Consider the following 21,134-nt stretch of genomic DNA (forward strand, 5'->3'; position numbering starts at 1 on the left):
TGGCTTTCAAGAAGAAACTATCCATGTTCAAAACATACGTCAACTTTTATACATTTCAAATATTCAACATATTCTAAAGAGTCTACAACATTTCATACAAAAGCTTACTGATCAATCAATGAACAAAGTTATTGCTTTTGCTACTGAAATATTGAAAGAATAAGGTGGTCTCGAAAACGATCGAGATTTACTGCACAATCATTATGTAGTAGATATTTTTCTACTACAATGTAGTGAAAAATGGTATTTTTACACGATCTGGAGCGATCTGTATCAATTTTCCAGATCGAGTTTAAATCTTATTTCTGGACGTGTTGTAGTACAAAAATGTCTACTACATAACTCGAGAAAAATGTACATTTTTTTGCACTACAACACGTCCAGAAATTGGATTTAAACTCGATCTGGAGCGACGAGCGACGACCCTCTCTTTTGACCAACAAGATTGAAAACATGCGTACTGCTAATTTAATTCCATTCATTCTCATTCATTGGAGCGACGTTGTGGTCTCAACATAAATCCAAAGATTATAGACATCTTTACATGAATCGAGTGTTGCTGACTCATCAGTTCCGACGCTTCATGAATCCAGTAAACATAGGTTGAGAAAGAGTATCTAATTTTGAGCTTTGAGCAGATATTTAGATACATCCATTTTCATAATCAAACTTGAAGTATACCTTCCTTTAATAGTGTCATTCTTAGTGAGGTTAAAAGGAAGCTTTAAAACTAATAAAGGGAATGTTTGATTATGAAAGTGGACGTTAGCGTTTTCAATAATCTCGAAGTTATTTATCATGTTGATAAATTCTAGAATGAAAATGCCATTCTAAAAAATGAAGTTTCAAGTCTGAACAGCAAGATAAATAACAGGAAGATAAATGACAGTACAGTCGATCGAAAAATCTCGAAATTCAAGATGTGTGCCAGACAAAAAAAAAGAAAAACTTTTTGGGATATAATTGTATCTTACATAGGTTGTCTATGGTAACCATATTGAATCTTCCCCACAAACAAGCATTGTGTTGTTGCTTTTGACCAACAACAAAAGATCGAAAATGTATATGTATGTACCTACTGCTAATTCAAATCTGATGAGGCAATGACATAAATATGGTGTTGCTTCTTTCAACTGACAAAAATATTGAAAAAAGGGGAAGCTAATACACAAGCATTTTGTTGTTGGTTTTTTGACTGAATGGGGGTGACCTACATAGTTTTGACCGACTACAATTTTGAAAAAAGTCACAGATTACAGAGAATATTCTCTGTAATCTGTGAAACAAAGTGGTCTCGAGCGCGATCGATAGATAAATGTTTACTGGGAGCATCTCCAGCATTGTCGCTCGTATCATGAAGATGTAGCAATCTTCTTGGCTCGTACAATGTTTTCATCTTCGAAACATTTGAAATGAATTGAGGGTATTAGGTTTATATAAATGATTAGGTTATCATATTGTCACTGCTGTTTTTCAGTCACGATTAAGGGCAATCCCTTTGTTTCGGATGTGAATATCAAACGATACGACAAAATTAAACTGTTTTTATTCACTCTTCTCCCATGATTAAAGTTCAATATATATCGGCGACTTCACCATTATTGATTGGGTAATTTATATTCAGCACATCGCTTCTATAGAAATATTATCCGTATAAATGAAGCCTCTCTTTGACGACTAATGAAGTTTTCTTATTTTTATTGTTTCAACGCGCTAACTTGATGAAATATAACTTAACCGCCAGATGACCTTGAATGAGGATGCCATATCTCGCATTAGTCATCTTATCATGTAGATATGTAGATCTCGATCGCTTTCGAGTCCACCTTCTTCCAATATTTTAGTAGCAAAAGTTACAACTCTGACAAGCTTTTGTCAGAAATGTTGTAGTCTCTTTAGAATATGTGGAGTATTTGAAATGTATAAAAGTTGCCGTATGTTTCGAACATGGATAGTTTCTTCTTGAAAGCCAAGGCATACACAACGCTCGATTAAAGTGCGAACTTTTGTGATAGAGTACGGTTTTCATAGTGTTGTATTAGTGTTCTTGAACTTTTGTGTGAACTAACAAATATGTCCAAACAAAGTGAATCGTGGAAGTATTTTACGAAAGACGATTCTTCGGAAAAGGCGATTTGCGATTTATGTAAAAAAAAGTACTGCTACAAGAAAAATGTGACAAATTTAAAAAGCCACTTGCAAAGAATGCATAAAGTGACTTTCCCACCGAATCGCAGTAGTACTGATAATACTAGCAGTTCACCGCAGTTGAATCCTATGATGAACAATAAACGCCAGAAATCAATGAATATCAACCTGTCCTCTGCACCTCAGCAACCTATGGATATCCCTACATACTCCAACATTGCCAAGTCGAAATCGATGGTTGCAGACAAACCTTGGGATACCGATCAAGTTAATTCGAAGACTAAGCTTGATATCATGAGAAATATGAATGTTTCCCAAGTAGATCAAATTAATGTCGGCGCCATTTTCATAGGCTGCTATGTCCCTGATGGAGCTGAAAATTTCAAGAAAGTCGCTATTGAGAAACTCGCCTCAAATTATAATATTCCGGAAGATGAAGAGCAACTGCCCAAAGTCAGAATTGTGGGTCTAGTCGAGAATTATTCCAGTGAGGATATTTTGAAATCTTTGAAGACCCAAAACAAAATTTTTTCTGAAGAGTCCCACTTGAGAGTTTTGAAAACATGGGCCACACAAAAGAATAAAAAAATTTTTCAAGCACTGATCGAGTTAGATGCAGTTACTTATAATTTGGTGATGGATCGACGAAAAGTGTTTGTAAATTTTGATGACTGCTCAGTCTACGATGCCACTGGTGTTATCTGCTTTCGATGTAGTGGCTTCAATCATAGTCAGATCAAATGTACCCGTGAAGTGACTTGTCCGAAGTGTGCCGGTAATCATATCTTGAATTACTGTAGCAGCTCCGTTTACAAGTGCTTAAATTGTACTAATGCTAACCTTACTAATAATTCTCATGCTGCTTGGGATGCCGTAAAATGCCCTATCTATAAGAAAAAACTGAATAACAGTAATTTTAGATTATGAGATCTGTGGTGATCAGTATGTTTTGTACACAGAACACATGCATGATTTACTTTATAGTTTTGTGAGATCTAATCTGTTAACTTATTGTCCAAAGATTATAGAGTTAACTCAATTATTATTACTGTCCACTTGATCTCGCTTCCATTAGGGAGGCTTCGCCGAAATCAACATACTTATTGGGCTTGAATTCAATCTCCGAGGCTGTAGCTGTTATATTTTTAATACTACTTTTGGACATTATGAGGATATTCTTGATGCAACCCCACCCCATCTTCCTTTCTTTTCGTGTTTTACGACGCTTTTTAGCTTTTTATACTATTATACAGACTGCTCCTAGTTATTAATTATTCGGGTTTAATCGCTATAGCCAGTACAAGCATCAGATATTTGAATTTTTCTATTACATACTGAGTATTTTGAAATTCGGTGTTTTAATTAACTATTCTAAATCTAAAGGATTAAAAAATAAATTTCCCATTCAGAACTTCAGCTGTCACCAACAATTTGCTTCTAATTTTCAATTTTCAATCGGAAGCCATGTAAGTTTAAATACATAGTAGATATAAAATTCCCTTGATTCTTGGATTTTTCGCAGGTTTTTTTTCAAATTTTAGTCGTAAATTCTATCAAATATTTGAAGTGATTTTCCTACCGAATTAATAAGCTCACATGGATTTCTGTCTGGAAATTGCAAAGTTGAAATAACTATTGAATTAAGCTCCAAAGCTTTACTTGTTTGTTGAACGGAAACTAATTAACCAGGCTTTTAAAACACACACTCTTCCTAATATTTCACGATATCTATTCTCAGGAGAAAAAGGCTTGTTTTTATGTCTGACAACAGTGTAGTCATGAATTGCCGTCGTTTTAATAAATTTTTAATTTTGTTGGGCAGTTTTATGTATTTCTTCCTGTAGAATGAAATAGTTGCATTAGTTCTGATTTATATATTGTCAATTATTCAAAAATATGTTTATTTATTTTTCTTATAAATTTTATATGTTGACTGTTTGTATTCGTTTGTATTGTTATAAAGAAATTAGTAAAAAGTAGCAGAACTCACTTCATATTCAATTGAAAGAAATGCCCTCGTTATGTATTTACATAATATAGGTGTCCTACATTGTATTCTTAGTAGGAGCCCCAGATTTGTCTTGCTCTTAGGTCCCCTAGTTAGGTTAATCCGCCACTGGTTTTATATTCAGTAAATGTCCCTCGGTTTTCGAGATATTCGACATTTTCGAAAATTCAAAAATATTGTACCCTTTGCTGTTCTTTTTGCTAGCAAGGCACCAAATGAAACAATTTTCTCAATCTGTTTTCTGAATAATATTCCTGGAGAAATAAATATCCTATGGAATGTTGTTCATGATTTTTGGGGCGCATGCATAGTTTTTTCAAACAAAGATCTGAATCAAGATTCCTGTCTTGCTTATTTTTTCTTCTAAGTTCAACCTTATGTGGTGTCTTAGAAATTATGGTTACCTGAGTACCAAAGTAAGAAAAAACATATGCCTGTTTCATCGAGATTCGGAAATGGTATAAGTCACTGTATTTCCAACATTTAATACAAATAAATTCCTATTGCAATGAGTCAAGGCCTAGTTCAATGTAAACCTTATTTTTTTTAATTATCAGCAACCGAAATGAGACATGCAAGAAGAATAAAGCAATCATTCATTAGGTGTTGAGCATGTACATATTAGAGCTCGTAGTAGCCAATTTGAACAACTTTTGAACCGCCACAACGTCTTCTACCCGCTGGTACCAAATTATCCATTCATTACGCCACACCCTGTATATAGGGTCAGTACATCAGCATGTTCCTAGATTACCTGGTTTTCTTCGGCTTTGTATAGAATATGCCGCAACCACAAATGTCGATTCAAAGGTGTTGTAGATTTATTTGATTGTGAGCCATTGAACTAAAGAAAGTTTCTTTCTTTAGTTCAATGTTGTGAGCCTTATTCTGACATAAGAAGGGCTGTTTTGGGTTCGTGGCTTCATTCGCTTTTTGTGTGCAGTTGGGTGTGAGTTTTTTTCCTCATTGAGTTTTTTTCAGCCCATGCTTTTAGCTTCATTTCATAAACTCTATGCATTATAAGCTTATTTTGTTATTTATCTCTAGTTAAGTTTTTGTTATGATGTTTTTTCTTTCCCATTCCTTAATAATTGGCTTCGGCTATGGAATAGTGTATGAATTGAATAAATATGACTGACATGTGTAGACCTCATTAGATAGATAGATAGAAAAATATTTATTCATCCTTTAAGACATAGATTTATGTATAGGACGAGTCAAAATTTTTTACATTACAATATTTAGACATACCACATATGCTCATTTATTGAGTCAACATTTTTTAAAGATATAACAATAATGATCATAGACACTATAAAAACACTGTTTTCATTTTGAATTCATTTTTTTGAAGACATTGTATGTAACGAGGAAGATGATTGAAAAGTTTGACACTTTGATAAAATGGAGACATTTCGAATTTCGCAGTTTTATGCATAGGGAAATATAATGGGTCCTTATTTCTCGCATTATGAGAATGGAAACTAGAGAGTTTAACAATACTGTCCTCATTTTCTTTCATATACATATAAGACACCTGAAAATTAACAAAAAACCCAGAGTAAAAATACCATTATTGTCTTTGAAGATCGGCCTGTAAGAGAAACGCGGATAACAGTTGAAAAAACGGAGTATTCATTTCTGAATAATAAAAACTCTGTTTGTTTCGGAAGAGTTACCCCATAGCAGAATATTATAAGTCAGTTGGCTATACACCAAGCAATAATAGTAGATGTTAATGGAAGTGCGCTCCTCACTCTACTTAATGCAAAATAGGAATTATTGAGTTTTTTGCAAACGGCATTGATATGCGTATGCCATTTCAAGCGTCTATCAATATGGATACCTAGAAACTTAGTATGGCTTTTAGCTGTTATAATTGTATCCAGAGGTAAAACGAACAACAAACCTATCATCGAAGCTGGACAAAATAAAATGAATGCATTTTGTTTTATCAACGTTCATTCTAATCCGGTTCCTAAGACACCGTTCATCGAAACTTTGCTCAAGCAATTCACATATAGGCTTTGCAACTCCTCCAATAACGTATCTGCAGTAACAGCTATGGATGAATCGTCAACAAATAAAACTATCCTAATCAACCTGAGCACTGAGTTCAGTAAGCGTAGAAATATTTTCTTCAAATTTGATGGAAGGTCGTTTATGAATAGAAGGAACAAAAGTGGTCCAAGAAGAGATCCCTGAGGCACTCCCTTATTTCAAGTTACGTTCACTTAAAAATCAATCACCCACATCAACTGACGCGATTCTACACTCAAGATAACTTCGAATCCAATCTAGAAAGATGCCTCTGAATCCAAATTTATAAAGTTTATCTAATATGAACTGGTGCGAGAGACTTTCAAATGCCCTTGACAAATCAAAAAATAAAGCTGATACATATGAGCCATTATCTATAGATGTTCGTAAAAAAATTCAACAAAATTCAACGTCCCAGTTTTGGTTGAACGACCTGACCATTGAGTATTAAACCACTGTAAGGGTTTAATAGTATACTCAATGCCTAAAGCCATGCTGAGCATCATCAAGGATCTCAAATCTGTCAAGATACTTCATCATTCCACCATATACTATTTTCTCAAATATTTTAGAAAAGGTAGAAAAAGATGGCAATAGGTCTGTAATTTGAAACAGCATCCATAACATCCTTTTTGAAAATTGGAATAACAGTTGCCTTCTTGAGAAGACGGGAAAAACTCCAGTTTCTTCTGAGAGCGATACCTTATGCCCTCACAAGCCGTTATTTCAATGAAGAGTTAGATCTGAAAACTGTTTTTTTGGGATGCTGCCAATTACCTGATTATATTAAACTTCTGCGAAGATAGCCAAAGCAATTGGAAAATTGGTAAATAAATACGATCTCAGAAATAAGGTGAATTTAATGATCACTTGAAGGCCGTCAGAGGAGAGTTGTGGTGGAGGCATTTTGGCTGTTGTGCCAAATTTTTTTATGTGGATATTCATTAAAAAATTGATTTACCTCGGAAAGTGAGAAACACATGATATTATAATATTATCCTGATTCTCTCTGAACCAAAGTACCCCTCAGAAGCAGTTATATGAGCTTGTCAACATTTGTTCTTCAATGGGAAAATCTTTTTTTTTTCAGTTTGACGAAAACAAATATTTCTAGCTTTCTGAACTGTTAGGACTGAATAATAAGAATTCCATATGAATAAGACCACTTAGTGATTTTAGATTAGGGTGACCAGACGTCCGTCATTGTGACGGATAGTCCGTCAATCGTCCAAGAAGTCCGTCCCTGAGAAACGTCCATCAAAATCTTGAATTTAATTCAGTATTTTTCTCAAGAACATTTGAGATGGATAATAAAAAAAGAAAGTGCAAATTTACGGAAGATCTTTCAAAAGAATTTCCATTCCTTAAAAATACAAAACTTGATTCTGAAGTCCAATGTACGAAGGGTCAATTCGGCGTTGTATTTGGAGAAGGAAGGTATATTATACCTATACCATACAGCACATGTATATCCATGGAATGTCCATTGGACGTACAAAATGGACATGACGGACATCCATTGTACGTCCAGTTATGTACAATGTTTGGTCCAGAAAACGTCCGACCCTCACTGGATTTAACATCCTATGGACGTACATATAGGATGTACAATGGACGTACAGACAGGATGTACATTGGACGTACATACAGGATGTACATTGAATGTACATACAAGATGTACATTGGACGTACATACAGGATGTACATTGAACGTACATACAGGATATACATTGGACGTACATACAAGATATACAATGGACGTACATACAGGATGTCCAGTGGACGTACATAAAGGATGTACATTGGACGTACATACAGGATGTACAATGGACGAACATACAGGTACGTCCATTGTACATCCGAACCTCACTGGATTTAACATCCTATGGACATACCTACAGGATGTACAATGGACGAACATGCAGGTACGTCCATTGTACATCCTATAGGTACGTCCATAGGATGTTAAATCCAGTGAGGTTCGGACATTTTCTGGACCATTCATTGTATTATACATAAGTGGACGTTATTTGGGAGTCTCAAATGCCCATTTTATTGGGGTTAGCATTTTTTAATTTTGATTCGAAAAAGGTATTTTAAAATCCCACCTATCAACACATATATTCATTGATAATCATAAGGAAATTTGGATTATTGAAAAATGAAATGCCTGGAAATGTTCAACATCTTTATGTGAAAAATTAAAATAAAATAAATTACAAGTAAGTATAATTTGAAGATTGGACTACTACCCCTATGAAAAAAAACTAAACTACAAAAAAACTGAATAACAAAGAAGCAGATATATAGGTATATACACTGAATAGGAATTAACACTTATGATTTTCTATATCGTTGGCTCCTCGAAGCCATTTGGAAATAGCCTCTTCTATATCCTTCCTGTCCCCTTTACTGGAGTGTATGGCCGTTTCTGTAAATTTATTTCATTGAAATTTTGCTGTTGTCATATCATATATCAGTACATCACCATACTATAATTATAATAGAATGGTGATAATATCTATTGAAAATTGAATTTCTGGATATTTTCTCGTAATTTCGTTTCATATTCTTATATTGTTGTCCCCCTACCAAATAATAGATATTCATGGTTGTGAAAAGACAAAAATAAATTTTTTACGATAGTATGAATATAATTATAACTAATGAAATCATCAAATTAACATGAAACAGAGATAAACATTCGTGGTTCGTATAAGCATTCAACATTCAATTCTTTCAACATTTCTGCCCATTAAGCCCGTTTGCAACAGCCGAGAATTCTCTGGAGAATTCTGTACAAAATTCTCGCAAGAAAAGGGCGGAGCCTATTTAGTACGCAATTGAACAGAGAATTCTACCGAAAGTGCGTATGCAACGGTACATAATTCACGGCGCATGAAATCTCGAGTAAATTTTCTAGAGAATTCTCGGCTGTTGCAAACGGGCTTTAGATGATATGTTTTTATCTACACGTAAATTTGCCACTTCCCTCAAGAATAAAAACTTCGACTCACCTCGTTACTATCAAATATATGCACCACACACTGGAACTAGAACTAGACACTATACTTCAAAAGTAGTTCAACAAGCTAATGTCAAAATATTCACAAATTTACAAAATATGTCGAGTCCACTTCAAAATCCACTGATTACAGATTAATGAGTTTCTCTTAGATATTCTGTTCTGATTCTATATTTCGCTGTGTATCACTCAAATGAAACTCAAAAAATAAATGTTTCGGTCTTTGGGACGAAAGTTCCAGAGTAAAAAAAGGAATAATTATGAGAGGGCGGAACATCTGGGTTTCAACACAGTCAGTATGTACCTACTCTCAATGAGAGCCGAGACCGACATGGCAGCAATACAAGGGTGTATCTTTGCATACACATTCCTGTTATTTTCCTTATTTAAAGTACAATGGACATCCATAAAACGTCCATTTTTGAACGTACAGTAAATGTCCAGAAATGTACATCCTACGAATGTTGAGAAATGAATAATTATAGATACTAGAAAATGATACATCCAGTTGTCGTACAGAAAAGTACAATTTCTGGAAGTAGATATTTATATCCAGATCCGAACATCCAGAAGATGTACATTCATGGATAATTCACGTTGATCCAAAATTGTACGTTGAATGGACGTACACTAACGTACAATTTCTGATAGTACAATTAAGATCCAGATTTGTATATCCAGAGGATGTCCAATAAGGGACGTTTATGGATGTTTGTCTAACCTCCCTCATTTAAAGTACAATGGACATCCATAAAACGTCCATTTTTGAACGTACAGTAAATGTCCAGAAATGTACATCCTACGAATGTTGAGAAATGAATAATTATAGATAGTAGAAAATGATACATCCAGTTGTCGTACAGAAAAGTACAATTTCTGGAAGTAGATATTTATATCCAGATCCGAACATCCAGAAGATGTACATTCATGGATAATTCACGTTGATCCAAAATTGTACGTTGAATGGACGTACACTAACGTACAATTTCTGATAGTACAATTAAGATCCAGATTTGTATATCCAGAGGATGTCCAATAAGGGACGTTTATGGATGTTTGTCTAACCTCCCTCATTTAAAGTACAATGGACATCCATAAAACGTCCATTTTTGAACACACAGTAAATGTCCAGAAATGTACATCCTACGAATGTTGAGAAATGAATAATTATAGATAGTAGAAAATGATACATCCAGTTGTCGTACAGAAAAGTACAATTTCTGGAATTAAATATTTATATCCAGATCCGAACATCCAGAAGATGTACATTCATGGATAATTCACGTTGATCCAAAATTGTACGTTGAATGGACGTACACTAACGTACAATTTCTGATAGTACAATTCAGATCCAGATTTGTATATCCATAGGATGTCCAGTAAGGGACGTATTTGGATGTTTGTCCAATATCCCTTATTTAAAGTACAATGGACATCCATAAAACGTCCATTTTTGAACGTACAGTAAATGTCCAGAAATGTACATCCTACGAATGTTGAGAAATGAATAATTATAGATACTAGAAAATGATACATCCAGTTGTCGTACAGAAAAGTACAATTTCTGGAAGTAAATATTTATATCCAGATCCGAACAACCAAAAGATGTACATTCATGGATAATTCACGTTGATCCAAAATTGTACGTTGAATGGACGTACACTAACGTACAATTTCTGATAGTACAATTCAGATCCAGATTTGTATATCCATAGGATGTCCAGTAAGGGACGTATTTGGATGTTTGTCCAATATCCCTTATTTAAAGTACAATGGACATCCATAAAACGTCCATTTTTGAACGTACAGTAAATGTCCAGAAATGTACATCCTAGGAATGTTGAGAAATGAATAATTATAGATACTAGAAAATGATACATCCAGTTGTCGTACAGAAAAGTACAATTTCTGGAAGTAAATATTTATATCCAGATCCGAACAACCAAAAGATGTACATTCATGGATAATTCACGTTGATCCAAAATTGTACGTTGAATGGACGTACACTAACGTACAATTTCTGATAGTACAATTCAGATCCAGATTTGTATATCCATAGGATGTCCAGTAAGGGACGTATTTGGATGTTTGTCCAATATCCCTTATTTAAAGTACAATGGACATCCATAAAACGTCCATTTTTGAACGTACAGTAAATGTCCAGAAATGTACATCCATTGGACTTCCATATAAGGTCCGTGGACGTTTGTACTTCATTTGGATATAAAATGTACGTCCATTGGACGTCATGTGCTGTATGCTGTATGGGACGGCATGTTTCAAGTAACAAACATAAAAATATGGTTAATGCAGCAGCGTCTTCCTCCCTGACCAAGTCAAGTATTTCAGACATTCAAATATTGGGGGTGAAGAAGCAACGCCCTGAAGGCCCTGAACCCTGTTCTCATTCCACAGTGTAATGCACAATGCACAACCATTGTATTATGATTATTATATTTTCGTTTTTGTGTTGTGATAAACTTATATTATTTTTCTGTTTACAATAAATTATTTTTTTATCACTATATACGGGGTAGGAAACTGAGTAGCTGGAACCATATACAGGGTGAGTCTTTGACTCGTACAAATATTTTACTGTAGATTCTTGAAGTCAAAGAAAACACTTTTTTTCTTTACCATTTTTTCCGAATCGGCTCGGTTTAAAAGACAGAGGTTGTTGAAAAACATAAAAAAATGTTATTTTCAGTTCTCACAAACGGTTTTATCGAATGAAATGAATTTCGGAATATAGTTTTCAAGTAATTTGGAGTTCATAAATAAAATATATCTTTCAAATTCGAAAAATTGGGTAATTTGACCGCATGCAACTCTTCTAAAATCTATCCCCGGGTTTCATAACCTTGATCGGGGAATCAACGCTTGATGGACGAATATACGTCAATTTGTTTTCAATCGATAATTCAGTCATGATCATTCGGAATATTATTTTCACATCGAATTATGATGTTCATACATCCATTCAATTATTCTCAATTGCTATTTTTTCAATATACAGGGTGTTCCTAAATTGAACGTACAAACGAAAAGGGGAGATTCCTTAAGTGAGTTTAAGAAAAAAAAGTCCCTTAAACATGGGATCGCAAACGTTTCGTTTTCGAGATACAGAGTGTTGAAGTTTTGAATTTTTTTCAAGTTTTTTTCTCATAGTATCTACACTTCACAAGATATTCAACTGAAATATTACATTTAAGAGTTCTCACCACGTGACATGGCAATTTCGATAGAAGATCTACAGGGTGATATTTTTTCTGGAACACCGCCACCTGTTCTTCTGCAGAACTTTTTTTTGGTGAGCAACTGTTAATTTGAAAAAATGTAAAAAGAAGCTGAATATCTTGTGAAGTGTAGATACTATGAGAAAAAAACTTGAAAAAAAATTCAAACTTCAACACTCTGTATCTCGAAAACGAAACGTTTGCGACCCCATGTTCAAGGGACTTTTTTTCTTAAACTCACTTAAGGAATCTCCCCTTAACGTTTGTGCATTCAATTTAGGAACAGCCTGTATTAAGAAATGAAAAGTCTCTGTGATTCCGTTTGAGAAATCGAATGACTATCAAATCGCTGATCAGACAATCAAAGTTTTATGAAACCCGATGTAAATTTTTCTACCAGGGCCAAATCGGAAAAAATGGTACATGAAAAATTTTCTTCTTTTGACCTCAATAATCTGCTGTAAAATATTTTTACGATTCAAAGACTCGCCCTGTATATCACCAGGTCCGTCCGTCATTGAAGTATAATCTGGTCAACCTATTTTAGATGGAAGACCCCACTTTATATTAGAAACCTTATTAAAAAGACTGACTTGGCTCTAAACTTATACTTTATCTCATAACTTAGGATATTCACAACATAATTTCATACGAAGTATTTTTCTCTAATAAAAAACCTAAGGAACACCCTTTATTTATGATTATTAGAAAAGTTCACTTTTATATTTCCAAACAAAAATAAAAATTCATAATATGAAATTATTTATAAAACAATCTTATCAACACAGAAAAATAAAGTTACACTGACGTCCAAATCACTGTCAGGACATCTTAATTACAAGAAGATTAGCATGATATCTTCTTGCCTAATTCCTAGAGCCTGGGGAAGAGACACAGCATCAACCTGAGAAAAAGACCAGCATCAAAATCTGCGGTAATTTAACATTTGGAGAAAAAAAAATTAATTTCAGTCAGAAACGAACACTAATCATAGATTGAATCATTCCGCCCGTTCGTCAAACTCATCATTTCAAATGAAGAATGACTGGAAAATTCATGTTACTTACTTCATTTATGGAATTTTTCAATGTTGCTACATCTGGCCTCGAACTTTCTTTGTTCATTAATGAGAAATGAACCCTAAACTTGTTGATTGTTTTTGTCTGCTAGCATACCCTCTTTTGGTGATATCTGAAATTTCACGAGTATAAGCATAAAAGCAATTGGTCCAACTTTAAATAACGTTGAACGTTGGAAATCAGAAATGAACATTAATCACATTTATCATTCCGCCCGTTCGACCAATTCATCATTTAAAACAAAAAATGGAAAAAAAATCAATCTTATCCAAAGTTTTCACTTACATATTGCTTCTCCATCAGACTACAGATTAAGCTCCTGGTTTTATGTCAATCATCCCTTTTATCTGGAAAAATTTTTTTGATTTTAGAATGGAAGCAATTAGAACAAACTAACATGAAATTGAAAAGGGAAAATCAGATATGAACATTAATCACATTCAGTCATTCCGCCCGTTCGACTAACTCATCATTTAGAAATAAAGAAAACAGAAAATGCATTTAAGCAAATAGTTTACCTTCTCTTGTAAGATTTAATGATCACGCCGGATGCAGACCCTTAATTTGCCCATATCTGAAAAAAAAGAAAAATTAGAAGAAGAATAATAACTACTCAACTATTATATTACAGAGTAACTGAATTCAGAGAAGAACATTAATCACAGTATCAGATCATTCCGCCCGTTCGACAAAATCATCATATCAAAATCAACAAATCGAACATTTAATTATTCAATCATTTCATTTACCTGAAACTGAATATTCATCTCAGTAGGTCATCTGCCTTCTATTGGATTCAACATTCCTTGTTCCTTCAATTTAAAATGGATCAAAAAATTCTGTCATCAAACAAAGAAGGGTAGAATCTGCAATGAAAACATTATCATTCAATTCAATCGAACAAGTGAAACTACTCATTAATAATTCATTACTTAAGGTGTTATTTCTATAATACATACCATATTACCGCAACAATTCGATTAGGAAACAAATTGCACAACACTAAGTAACACGAAATCGATTTTACCTACCATAAAATATTGAAACCGAACAAATTCTTTGCCAACACACCTAGAGGAATGCCCAGACTTTATAAACCTAAGAAACACCCTTGTATAAATCTTAGGCACCAAGCACCCCAAAAAATCTCAGCACACTAAAAAAATTTCAATGGACAGGAAGAATTGAGAAAAAAAAAACTGTGATTTATAAAACTTTATTTCTACTTAAGCAGATAATATACATGCTCCTCCTACAGCCTTAATTTTATCTTCAGCTTTTTTGGAGAAGAATTTTGCCTTAACAATGACGGGTTGAGGTGGAAGTCTTCCTTTTCCCAAAAGCTTGTAATATCCCTGTGGAAAAAGATTACAAATAATATATCAAAGTGCTTAAATTTAGAAGACTTTTGTGAGTGTAATTTCTGTAGTTAGTAATCATCAGAATAACAAACTGATGATGAGAAAAAAAAAACAGAAATATTTGCTATAGCATACATTTATCCCCCTAAATTGAGATTTGTCATCAAGATAGGTCTACTAATATGCTTAATGAGGCAGTTTTACAACTGCTAAAGAGATGATTTAAATATCCAACTCGCAACTGTAATTATTATAGTACATTATAGCCAATTACTATCAGAAAAAAAATCAGACTCAAGTTTCGGGAAACAAAGAATGAAAAATTGTGAACACAAAATAATTGATGAATGCTCATACAATGAAACTTACAGCTTTGATAAGATTGATTACAGGTGCTTTTCCTTCGGGATGGTCTTTGTATTTCAATCTAGTCTGTTCACTGACAAGTGACCACAGTTTGTCCAAGTTCAAGGCAGGTTGCCACTTTGAGTTCTTCCTTTGATGGTATCGAACCATACCAAGCTGTAATATAAAATTAATATGTTGAATTCGAGTTAGGTTTAACAAGCCAAATATAATGAGATTCTAAATTGTGAATCCATCAAGTTCAAGAAAGAACTACTTACCTTTCCAAAATATCCAGGATGGTATTTATCGAAATTTATACGATGGTGGTGCATACCACCAGCGTTACCGCGACCTCCAGGGTGCTTGCGATGTTTACCTGAAAATTATAGGAATAGAGTAAACTGAAACTACTACCATAATAGATGTTGAAACAATAATCATTAATCAGATACGAACACTAATCAGAAGACTCTTCATTCCGCCCGTTCGACTAATTCATCATATTGTTTTATTAATACTCCTAAAATAAGTGATCTGGAAATACTAACCGATTCTACCATGTCCATGGCTTACATGACCCCTCAACTTCCTAGTTTTCTTCTTGTGAGTCGACTAAAAAATAACATATTTTTAAAGAAAATATATTCGAATAATAGAAATACGCAGGAATATTTGTGAAATGAACTAGTAGGTAAATTCTGATAACTGAAGATTACCTGGAATTTTAACGATAAAATTCAACTTACCATCGTGTGTGCAAAACTAACTTGAAGATTCTTGAAAGAAGGATAACCTAGCGTTGATAAACTTCATTTGAAATATTCATAGAAATTTGGTAACTGCTAATTGGGCACGTTCGGAAAATGGCGAAATCATATATTTTAATTTAAGGTAATTATGATGAAAATAATAATATACTCTATTTCCTCATATGCATTAAAAGTAATGAACTATAAGATAATCAGTAGTCAAATGACTTTTTATATAAAATTTTAAATTTTTGTCGCTGGAATTTCACGTAAACATAAAGATCAAGACCCACCACAGAAAAATTGCTTATTTTCTGTGCTCTGGAGTAACCCAAATGAAAACAATAACAATTAACCTTTAACCTAAATTTGTTGAAATTGAAAGTATTTAGGAAAATAAAAATAAATAATGAGATAAATTATGCCAATGGAAGCTAGATATGCCTTACTCTATAGTGATTACGAAGTGGTACCCTGTTTACGGATACCATTTGAAAAATTTGCGTTTATTATTTTGACATTGCCATTGTTTGCTTTCATATTCTGTATTATTTATTCAATTTTATTTCATTTTGAAAGTGTTACTAGCACACATTGCCATGTGTTCAATATTTTACCATCAATATCTTCTGCAATTGGAAATTATTCCCCACAACGAGAAGTTTGGCAAGCTGCTATTTTATTACAGTCCATCCCTAGATTTTATATAGCTGTGATATATTTACAATTTCATCACGTCATGACATATCCTAAAGATATTTGGATGGGAAAAATAGCTTTTTTACTAAATTTAACTGAGAATGTTTCATTGATAATCCTATCATTTTGGACCTCATCTAAGCACTATGGTATGTAATCAGAAATGTATGATATTTGGAAAGATATCAAGTATGCATGCCTTATGTTTAAATAAACCTTTCCAAAAAGTTGATTGTGATTATCGTATATGTTATAATGATATTGAAATTGGACTGGATGAAATAACTTATTTAAAGAGAACCTTATGAAATGTCCATACTAATGATAGTTTTGAAATTACTTTCATTAGTTAAATTGTCCATCAAATGTTAGATTTAGGATTTTTTCCATGAAGAAATGAATTTCTCTAAAACTGAAATTCAACAGGTAGATAATTTCTAAATATCACCTTTTTCATTTTGTTTCCTCCGATATATTCAACATTATGTTTGGTTGAAGGCTATTTCAAACCACAGGAAATATTCAGTCTTTTCGGATAAGTTAATGAATAAATAAAAAAGTTTTCAATTTCATTAATTCCATAGAATTCAATATTTCATTCTTAAAACCTTGTTTCATTTTAGCTGTTCATGAAAAGGCTTTCATTGCTTTTATAACAATGTCGGAGTTTTACATGATGCTATCATGTATAATGCAAACTAGATTCAGGAGACATAATAAGAGGAGTCTAAAATGGAAGCTAAGACTTTTCTTGACAAACATATCATGCATCTTACTGGGAACATATTTTTATATGAGGCATAATTCTTTGTGTGAACCTTATAGTAAGTATTAATCATTTTTGTAGAATAATAGAAACTAAGAAGCTATTTAGGGGTAAACATTTGGTGAATATTTTTTTTATAGTGTATTCCCTCTTTGCCTTTGCCGAATATATTGTGGTACTTACAAATATGGCTTTCCATACAACAGCCTACTTCGATTTTCAGAAGAAAGATTTTGTATTATACAAATATGGAGCTGCCATCACGGAAAGATAATATTTGGTTATATAGCTAGTATTCGAATAATTGATTTTTTGTGATTTCCATAAGTATTCTTCCTTTTTATATTTACTTATTGATTATTAAAATTTTTTCTGGGTGCTATTACGTTATAGATCTTGAATTTAGTTGAGATTTTTTGATATTAAGTAGATAAATATTATATTGAAAAGTAATATCAGGACGTTTTTATCAGAAAATTTATATCGTATTGAATATATATTTATGATTCAGTAAAAAATGTATATGTGTAAATTGTATAATCTATATTTATTGAAAATTACTTAAAGTATTATTTTACTTATAAAATGTTGTTAACTGAAGTGTACGACTGTTACCAAATATTTTTTTTTATTTGCTGTTTATCCACCTGATGAAGCTATGGTACTGGGTGTCCCAAGTTTCACTGTCACCACTAGTTATCGAGATAAAATTTGACAGCCCAGATGGTTTTTTCGACCTTATTATAAGCGTTATATACACTTCACTGTACAGAACTCAACGATTTTTCCATGATAAATGAAACGAATTTTGGAAAACTTTGGATACCCTGTAGTGTGAAACATATATAGTAGTTTTAGAACTGAAGAAATCGTGTGATGGAGTAAGTAATACTTCAAAAACAGATTTTTTTCAAAAAACTTTAATAAATTGGATGAAATTGAGCAGTTGCATACAGTCAATCAGTCCATAATTTCTTCCAACTAAAAATTTTATATTCTCTTGACTTTAATAGTTTCTTTTTGCCAGAATATTTAGATGAGTCTTCTCTTATTATTTTTCAGTATTAATTCTCATAAACGAGTTTGTGATATTTGATTTTTTGCTACAAGTCGAGTTTTCTAGAGACATCTTGATTATGTCTTTTGAGTTTTTCTTTTGATATTTTTGGTACTTTTTTTAATGTCATTACAACCTACCTTCGTTCCACCCTTTCTTAATATAAAAATGACTGTTCTTTTTCAATCCAGTGAATGATTAATTCGCTCACAAAAGGGAGATCTTTCCTTTGAGAATTTTATAACTCTCCTTATGCGATTGAACTTGCAGATTTAAATGCTGCTTTTTATGAACGTGAAAAACAATAAAGGTATCGAAATACTTAATGCCATTGAATTTATTGTAATACTTGATGTTGAATTGGGAATTTCTTGGGTCAACGATGACAATTTGATTGTTAACTCGATATCGAATTACATTTTATTGTAATAAATGAATGTATCTTCTAATAAAATATTTATTGAAATTGAATAATTTTTTACCTTTAAATGGAAATATTTCACTTGTTAGCAGTTTTAGCTATCTTGAATACCCGAATGTATTCTTATTTTTCTGATACTTGGATTTAGTATTCACGCAAGAAAAAATTCACGAAAATGTACAAAATATATTTATTTACATTTAATTGGAATAGAGATAGAATAAGTTCAATATGTTCGTAAAATTTTAAAAATAAGATGTTATTTCTTGAATCTTTTCAATTTATTCTCTCTTATCTCTCACCTGTTCACATACTTTGTTCATTGTTTCAATTTGGTTTTAATTTCCTCGTGGATTTTTTCTAAACCAAACTCTTTACCCATTTTTTCTACGAGCATTTTAGCTATCGCCATTGAACTCGTAGCACCAGGACTAGGACAGTTTCTGCAATGTAAAACTCTATCTTTCAAGTTACCCATTTTACTCTTGTCAAAATAGAAATCTTCCAATAATGAACCATCGGGAGCTAAGGCCTGAGCTCTAACTCCCGCTGGACCTCTTTCGCAGTCTTCGCTCGTTATACTTGGCAGGTATTTTTGTAACTGTTTAACTTGTAAGGGCCAAATTATCGATCGCAGCATTTCACCCATTCCATATCTCAAGTTTTTTAGACAAAGTGTGATAAATCCGGAATATGTAAGGGCATCAATGAGCTCCAAGGGGTTTATATCGAAGTAACTGAAAATAACCATAAAATTATGGAAACAACACAATAAATTGTACAACAGTGAAAATAATGTTTTACTGCCGTTCAACTAACCTATAGCCCTCTCTCTGGAAAGCTAAAACTGCATTAGGTCCTAACCACACATTTCCATCCATTCGTGGCGTGAAATGTACTCCCAAAAATGGTAGCTTAGGATTTGGAACAGGATAAATATTGCATTTCACCATTTTTCTCTTTGAAGGCTTCAACAGTAAATATTCACCCCTGAAAGGTACAATTCTTGGATTCCTAGGACAACCAGTTAACATAGATATCTTATCAGAATACAGTCCTGCACAAGTCAGTACATATTTAGCCACCAAAGTATGATCTTTACTATCAACAACTCTAACTGGAAAATCCGACCTCCCTGATTCTTCTATTTTAGCCACCTGCAATGTTATAATTTAGATTAGAAAACCAATAAAAACAAATATTCACCTTTGCACGTAACCTTATTTCTCCACCTCCATCGTGAAAATCATCTGCGTGAGATTTCGCAAGATGTTTGTAATCAACTATTGCCGTGTTTGGAGACCAAATAGCTTTCAAACCTCTACATTCTGGTTCTCTTTCATGTATCTTTTCTTGGGTATCTATGAATTCCAACCCTTGTACACCATTGCTAAGTCCCCTTTCGTATAATACTTTCAGATACTTAACTTCTTCTTCATCAGTTGCAACAATTAGCTTACCAACTTTTTTGTATGGGATTTTTTTCTTATCACAATGGTCCATAGTAAGTTTGCTACCTTGTACACATAATTTTGCTTTCAAAGATCCAGGTTTATAATAAATTCCTGCATGTATTACTCCGCTATTATTTGCCGTTTGATGAAGACCAAGTTCTTTCTCTTTTTCCAGCAGAACAACTCTCAGTTTTGGATAGGCTAATAATAATTCTCTTGCTGTGGATGTACCTATGATTCCTCCACCAACGATGGCTACATCATACTCTCCACTTAAAATAAAAATCAAAATATCATTTCGAAGATGATTTTATAATTACATAATAAAGATGAAAAGGGTCATACATTTTTTGTGCAGCCTTCAATGAACAATAGAGTCTTCGAGAAAATTTAATGGATTTAAAACAATTCATGACGTACCCAGAATGCATACAGTTTCATAATTTTCATTACAAATTTCACATGAATCACATGATTTCAAATGTGTAAATAAACTTTTTTCTATGATATAAATGCTATGACAAAACATTTTGAAATGTGATGGGGTTTTTATTTGTAAATCGAAAAGTACAATAATTTTCGACCGTATGCTTTTTATGTAATTTATTTTATTTATTTGTGGACCAATTTCAAATTTTTCAAGCCGATAAAACAGGATCTGTTAGATGCAACTAGAGATAGTTAATGCTACTTCAACTAGAGGCTTAACAGCTACCTGCTATATCTACTGTGCCTGTAATTCT

The 21,134-nt window shown here is 33.0% G+C and overlaps 3 protein-coding genes and 2 long non-coding RNA genes across 5 annotated transcripts; 1 reads left to right on the forward strand and 4 right to left on the reverse strand.

The window, feature by feature from the left end:
- Window positions 1-8,371: 8,371 nt before the first annotated feature.
- LOC123310165 lies at window positions 8,372-9,585 on the reverse strand. Its single transcript, XR_006537340.1, has 2 exons — window positions 9,214-9,585; window positions 8,372-8,627 (listed from the first exon to the last, which is right to left on the reverse strand). It is a non-coding gene; the product is annotated as an uncharacterized LOC123310165 (long non-coding RNA).
- Window positions 9,586-13,142: 3,557 nt separating this feature from the next.
- LOC123310246 lies at window positions 13,143-14,245 on the reverse strand. Its single transcript, XR_006537351.1, has 5 exons — window positions 14,166-14,245; window positions 14,055-14,110; window positions 13,822-13,883; window positions 13,525-13,648; window positions 13,143-13,361 (listed from the first exon to the last, which is right to left on the reverse strand). It is a non-coding gene; the product is annotated as an uncharacterized LOC123310246 (long non-coding RNA).
- Window positions 14,246-14,736: 491 nt separating this feature from the next.
- On the reverse strand, window positions 14,737-16,087 carry LOC123310245 (60S ribosomal protein L27a). The gene is made up of 5 exons (XM_044893714.1): window positions 15,992-16,087; window positions 15,794-15,857; window positions 15,524-15,621; window positions 15,267-15,419; window positions 14,737-14,891 (listed from the first exon to the last, which is right to left on the reverse strand). Exons 1-5 carry the CDS (start codon window positions 15,992-15,994, stop codon window positions 14,763-14,765), a joined length of 447 nt encoding a protein of 148 aa, XP_044749649.1. The 5' UTR covers window positions 15,995-16,087; the 3' UTR covers window positions 14,737-14,762.
- A 237-nt stretch (window positions 16,088-16,324) lies between these two features.
- LOC123310244 (post-GPI attachment to proteins factor 2-like) lies at window positions 16,325-18,987 on the forward strand. Its single transcript, XM_044893713.1, has 3 exons — window positions 16,325-16,842; window positions 17,317-17,517; window positions 17,600-18,987. Exons 1-3 carry the CDS (start codon window positions 16,416-16,418, stop codon window positions 17,731-17,733), a joined length of 762 nt encoding a protein of 253 aa, XP_044749648.1. The 5' UTR covers window positions 16,325-16,415; the 3' UTR covers window positions 17,734-18,987.
- Window positions 18,988-19,109: 122 nt separating this feature from the next.
- LOC123310241 (L-2-hydroxyglutarate dehydrogenase, mitochondrial) lies at window positions 19,110-21,043 on the reverse strand. Its single transcript, XM_044893709.1, has 4 exons — window positions 20,737-21,043; window positions 20,144-20,663; window positions 19,757-20,094; window positions 19,110-19,674 (listed from the first exon to the last, which is right to left on the reverse strand). Exons 1-4 carry the CDS (start codon window positions 20,820-20,822, stop codon window positions 19,257-19,259), a joined length of 1,362 nt encoding a protein of 453 aa, XP_044749644.1. The 5' UTR covers window positions 20,823-21,043; the 3' UTR covers window positions 19,110-19,256.
- Window positions 21,044-21,134: the final 91 nt, after the last annotated feature.

Source organism: Coccinella septempunctata, chromosome 3, assembly GCF_907165205.1.
Source record: "Coccinella septempunctata chromosome 3, icCocSept1.1, whole genome shotgun sequence".
Lineage (NCBI taxonomy): Eukaryota > Metazoa > Arthropoda > Insecta > Coleoptera > Coccinellidae > Coccinella > Coccinella septempunctata.

Coding starts and splice junctions, on each gene's coding strand:
- LOC123310245 (XM_044893714.1), bottom strand. Junction 15,420..15,523: donor ATCCTGGATATTTTGGAAAG/GTAAGTAGTTCT, acceptor TTTATATTACAG/CTTGGTATGGTTCGATACCA. Junction 14,892..15,266: donor TAATCAATCTTATCAAAGCT/GTAAGTTTCATT, acceptor CTTTTTCCACAG/GGATATTACAAGCTTTTGGG.
- LOC123310244 (XM_044893713.1), top strand. CDS start 16,416: ATGCCAATGGAAGCTAGATATGCCTTACTCTATAGTGATTACGAAGTG. Junction 16,843..17,316: donor GACCTCATCTAAGCACTATG/GTATGTAATCAG, acceptor GTTTCATTTTAG/CTGTTCATGAAAAGGCTTTC. Junction 17,518..17,599: donor TTCTTTGTGTGAACCTTATA/GTAAGTATTAAT, acceptor TTTTTTTTATAG/TGTATTCCCTCTTTGCCTTT.
- LOC123310241 (XM_044893709.1), bottom strand. CDS start 20,822: ATGCATTCTGGGTACGTCATGAATTGTTTTAAATCCATTAAATTTTCT. Junction 20,664..20,736: donor TTGAAGGCTGCACAAAAAAT/GTATGACCCTTT, acceptor TTTTATTTTAAG/TGGAGAGTATGATGTAGCCA. Junction 20,095..20,143: donor AAATAAGGTTACGTGCAAAG/GTGAATATTTGT, acceptor ATAACATTGCAG/GTGGCTAAAATAGAAGAATC.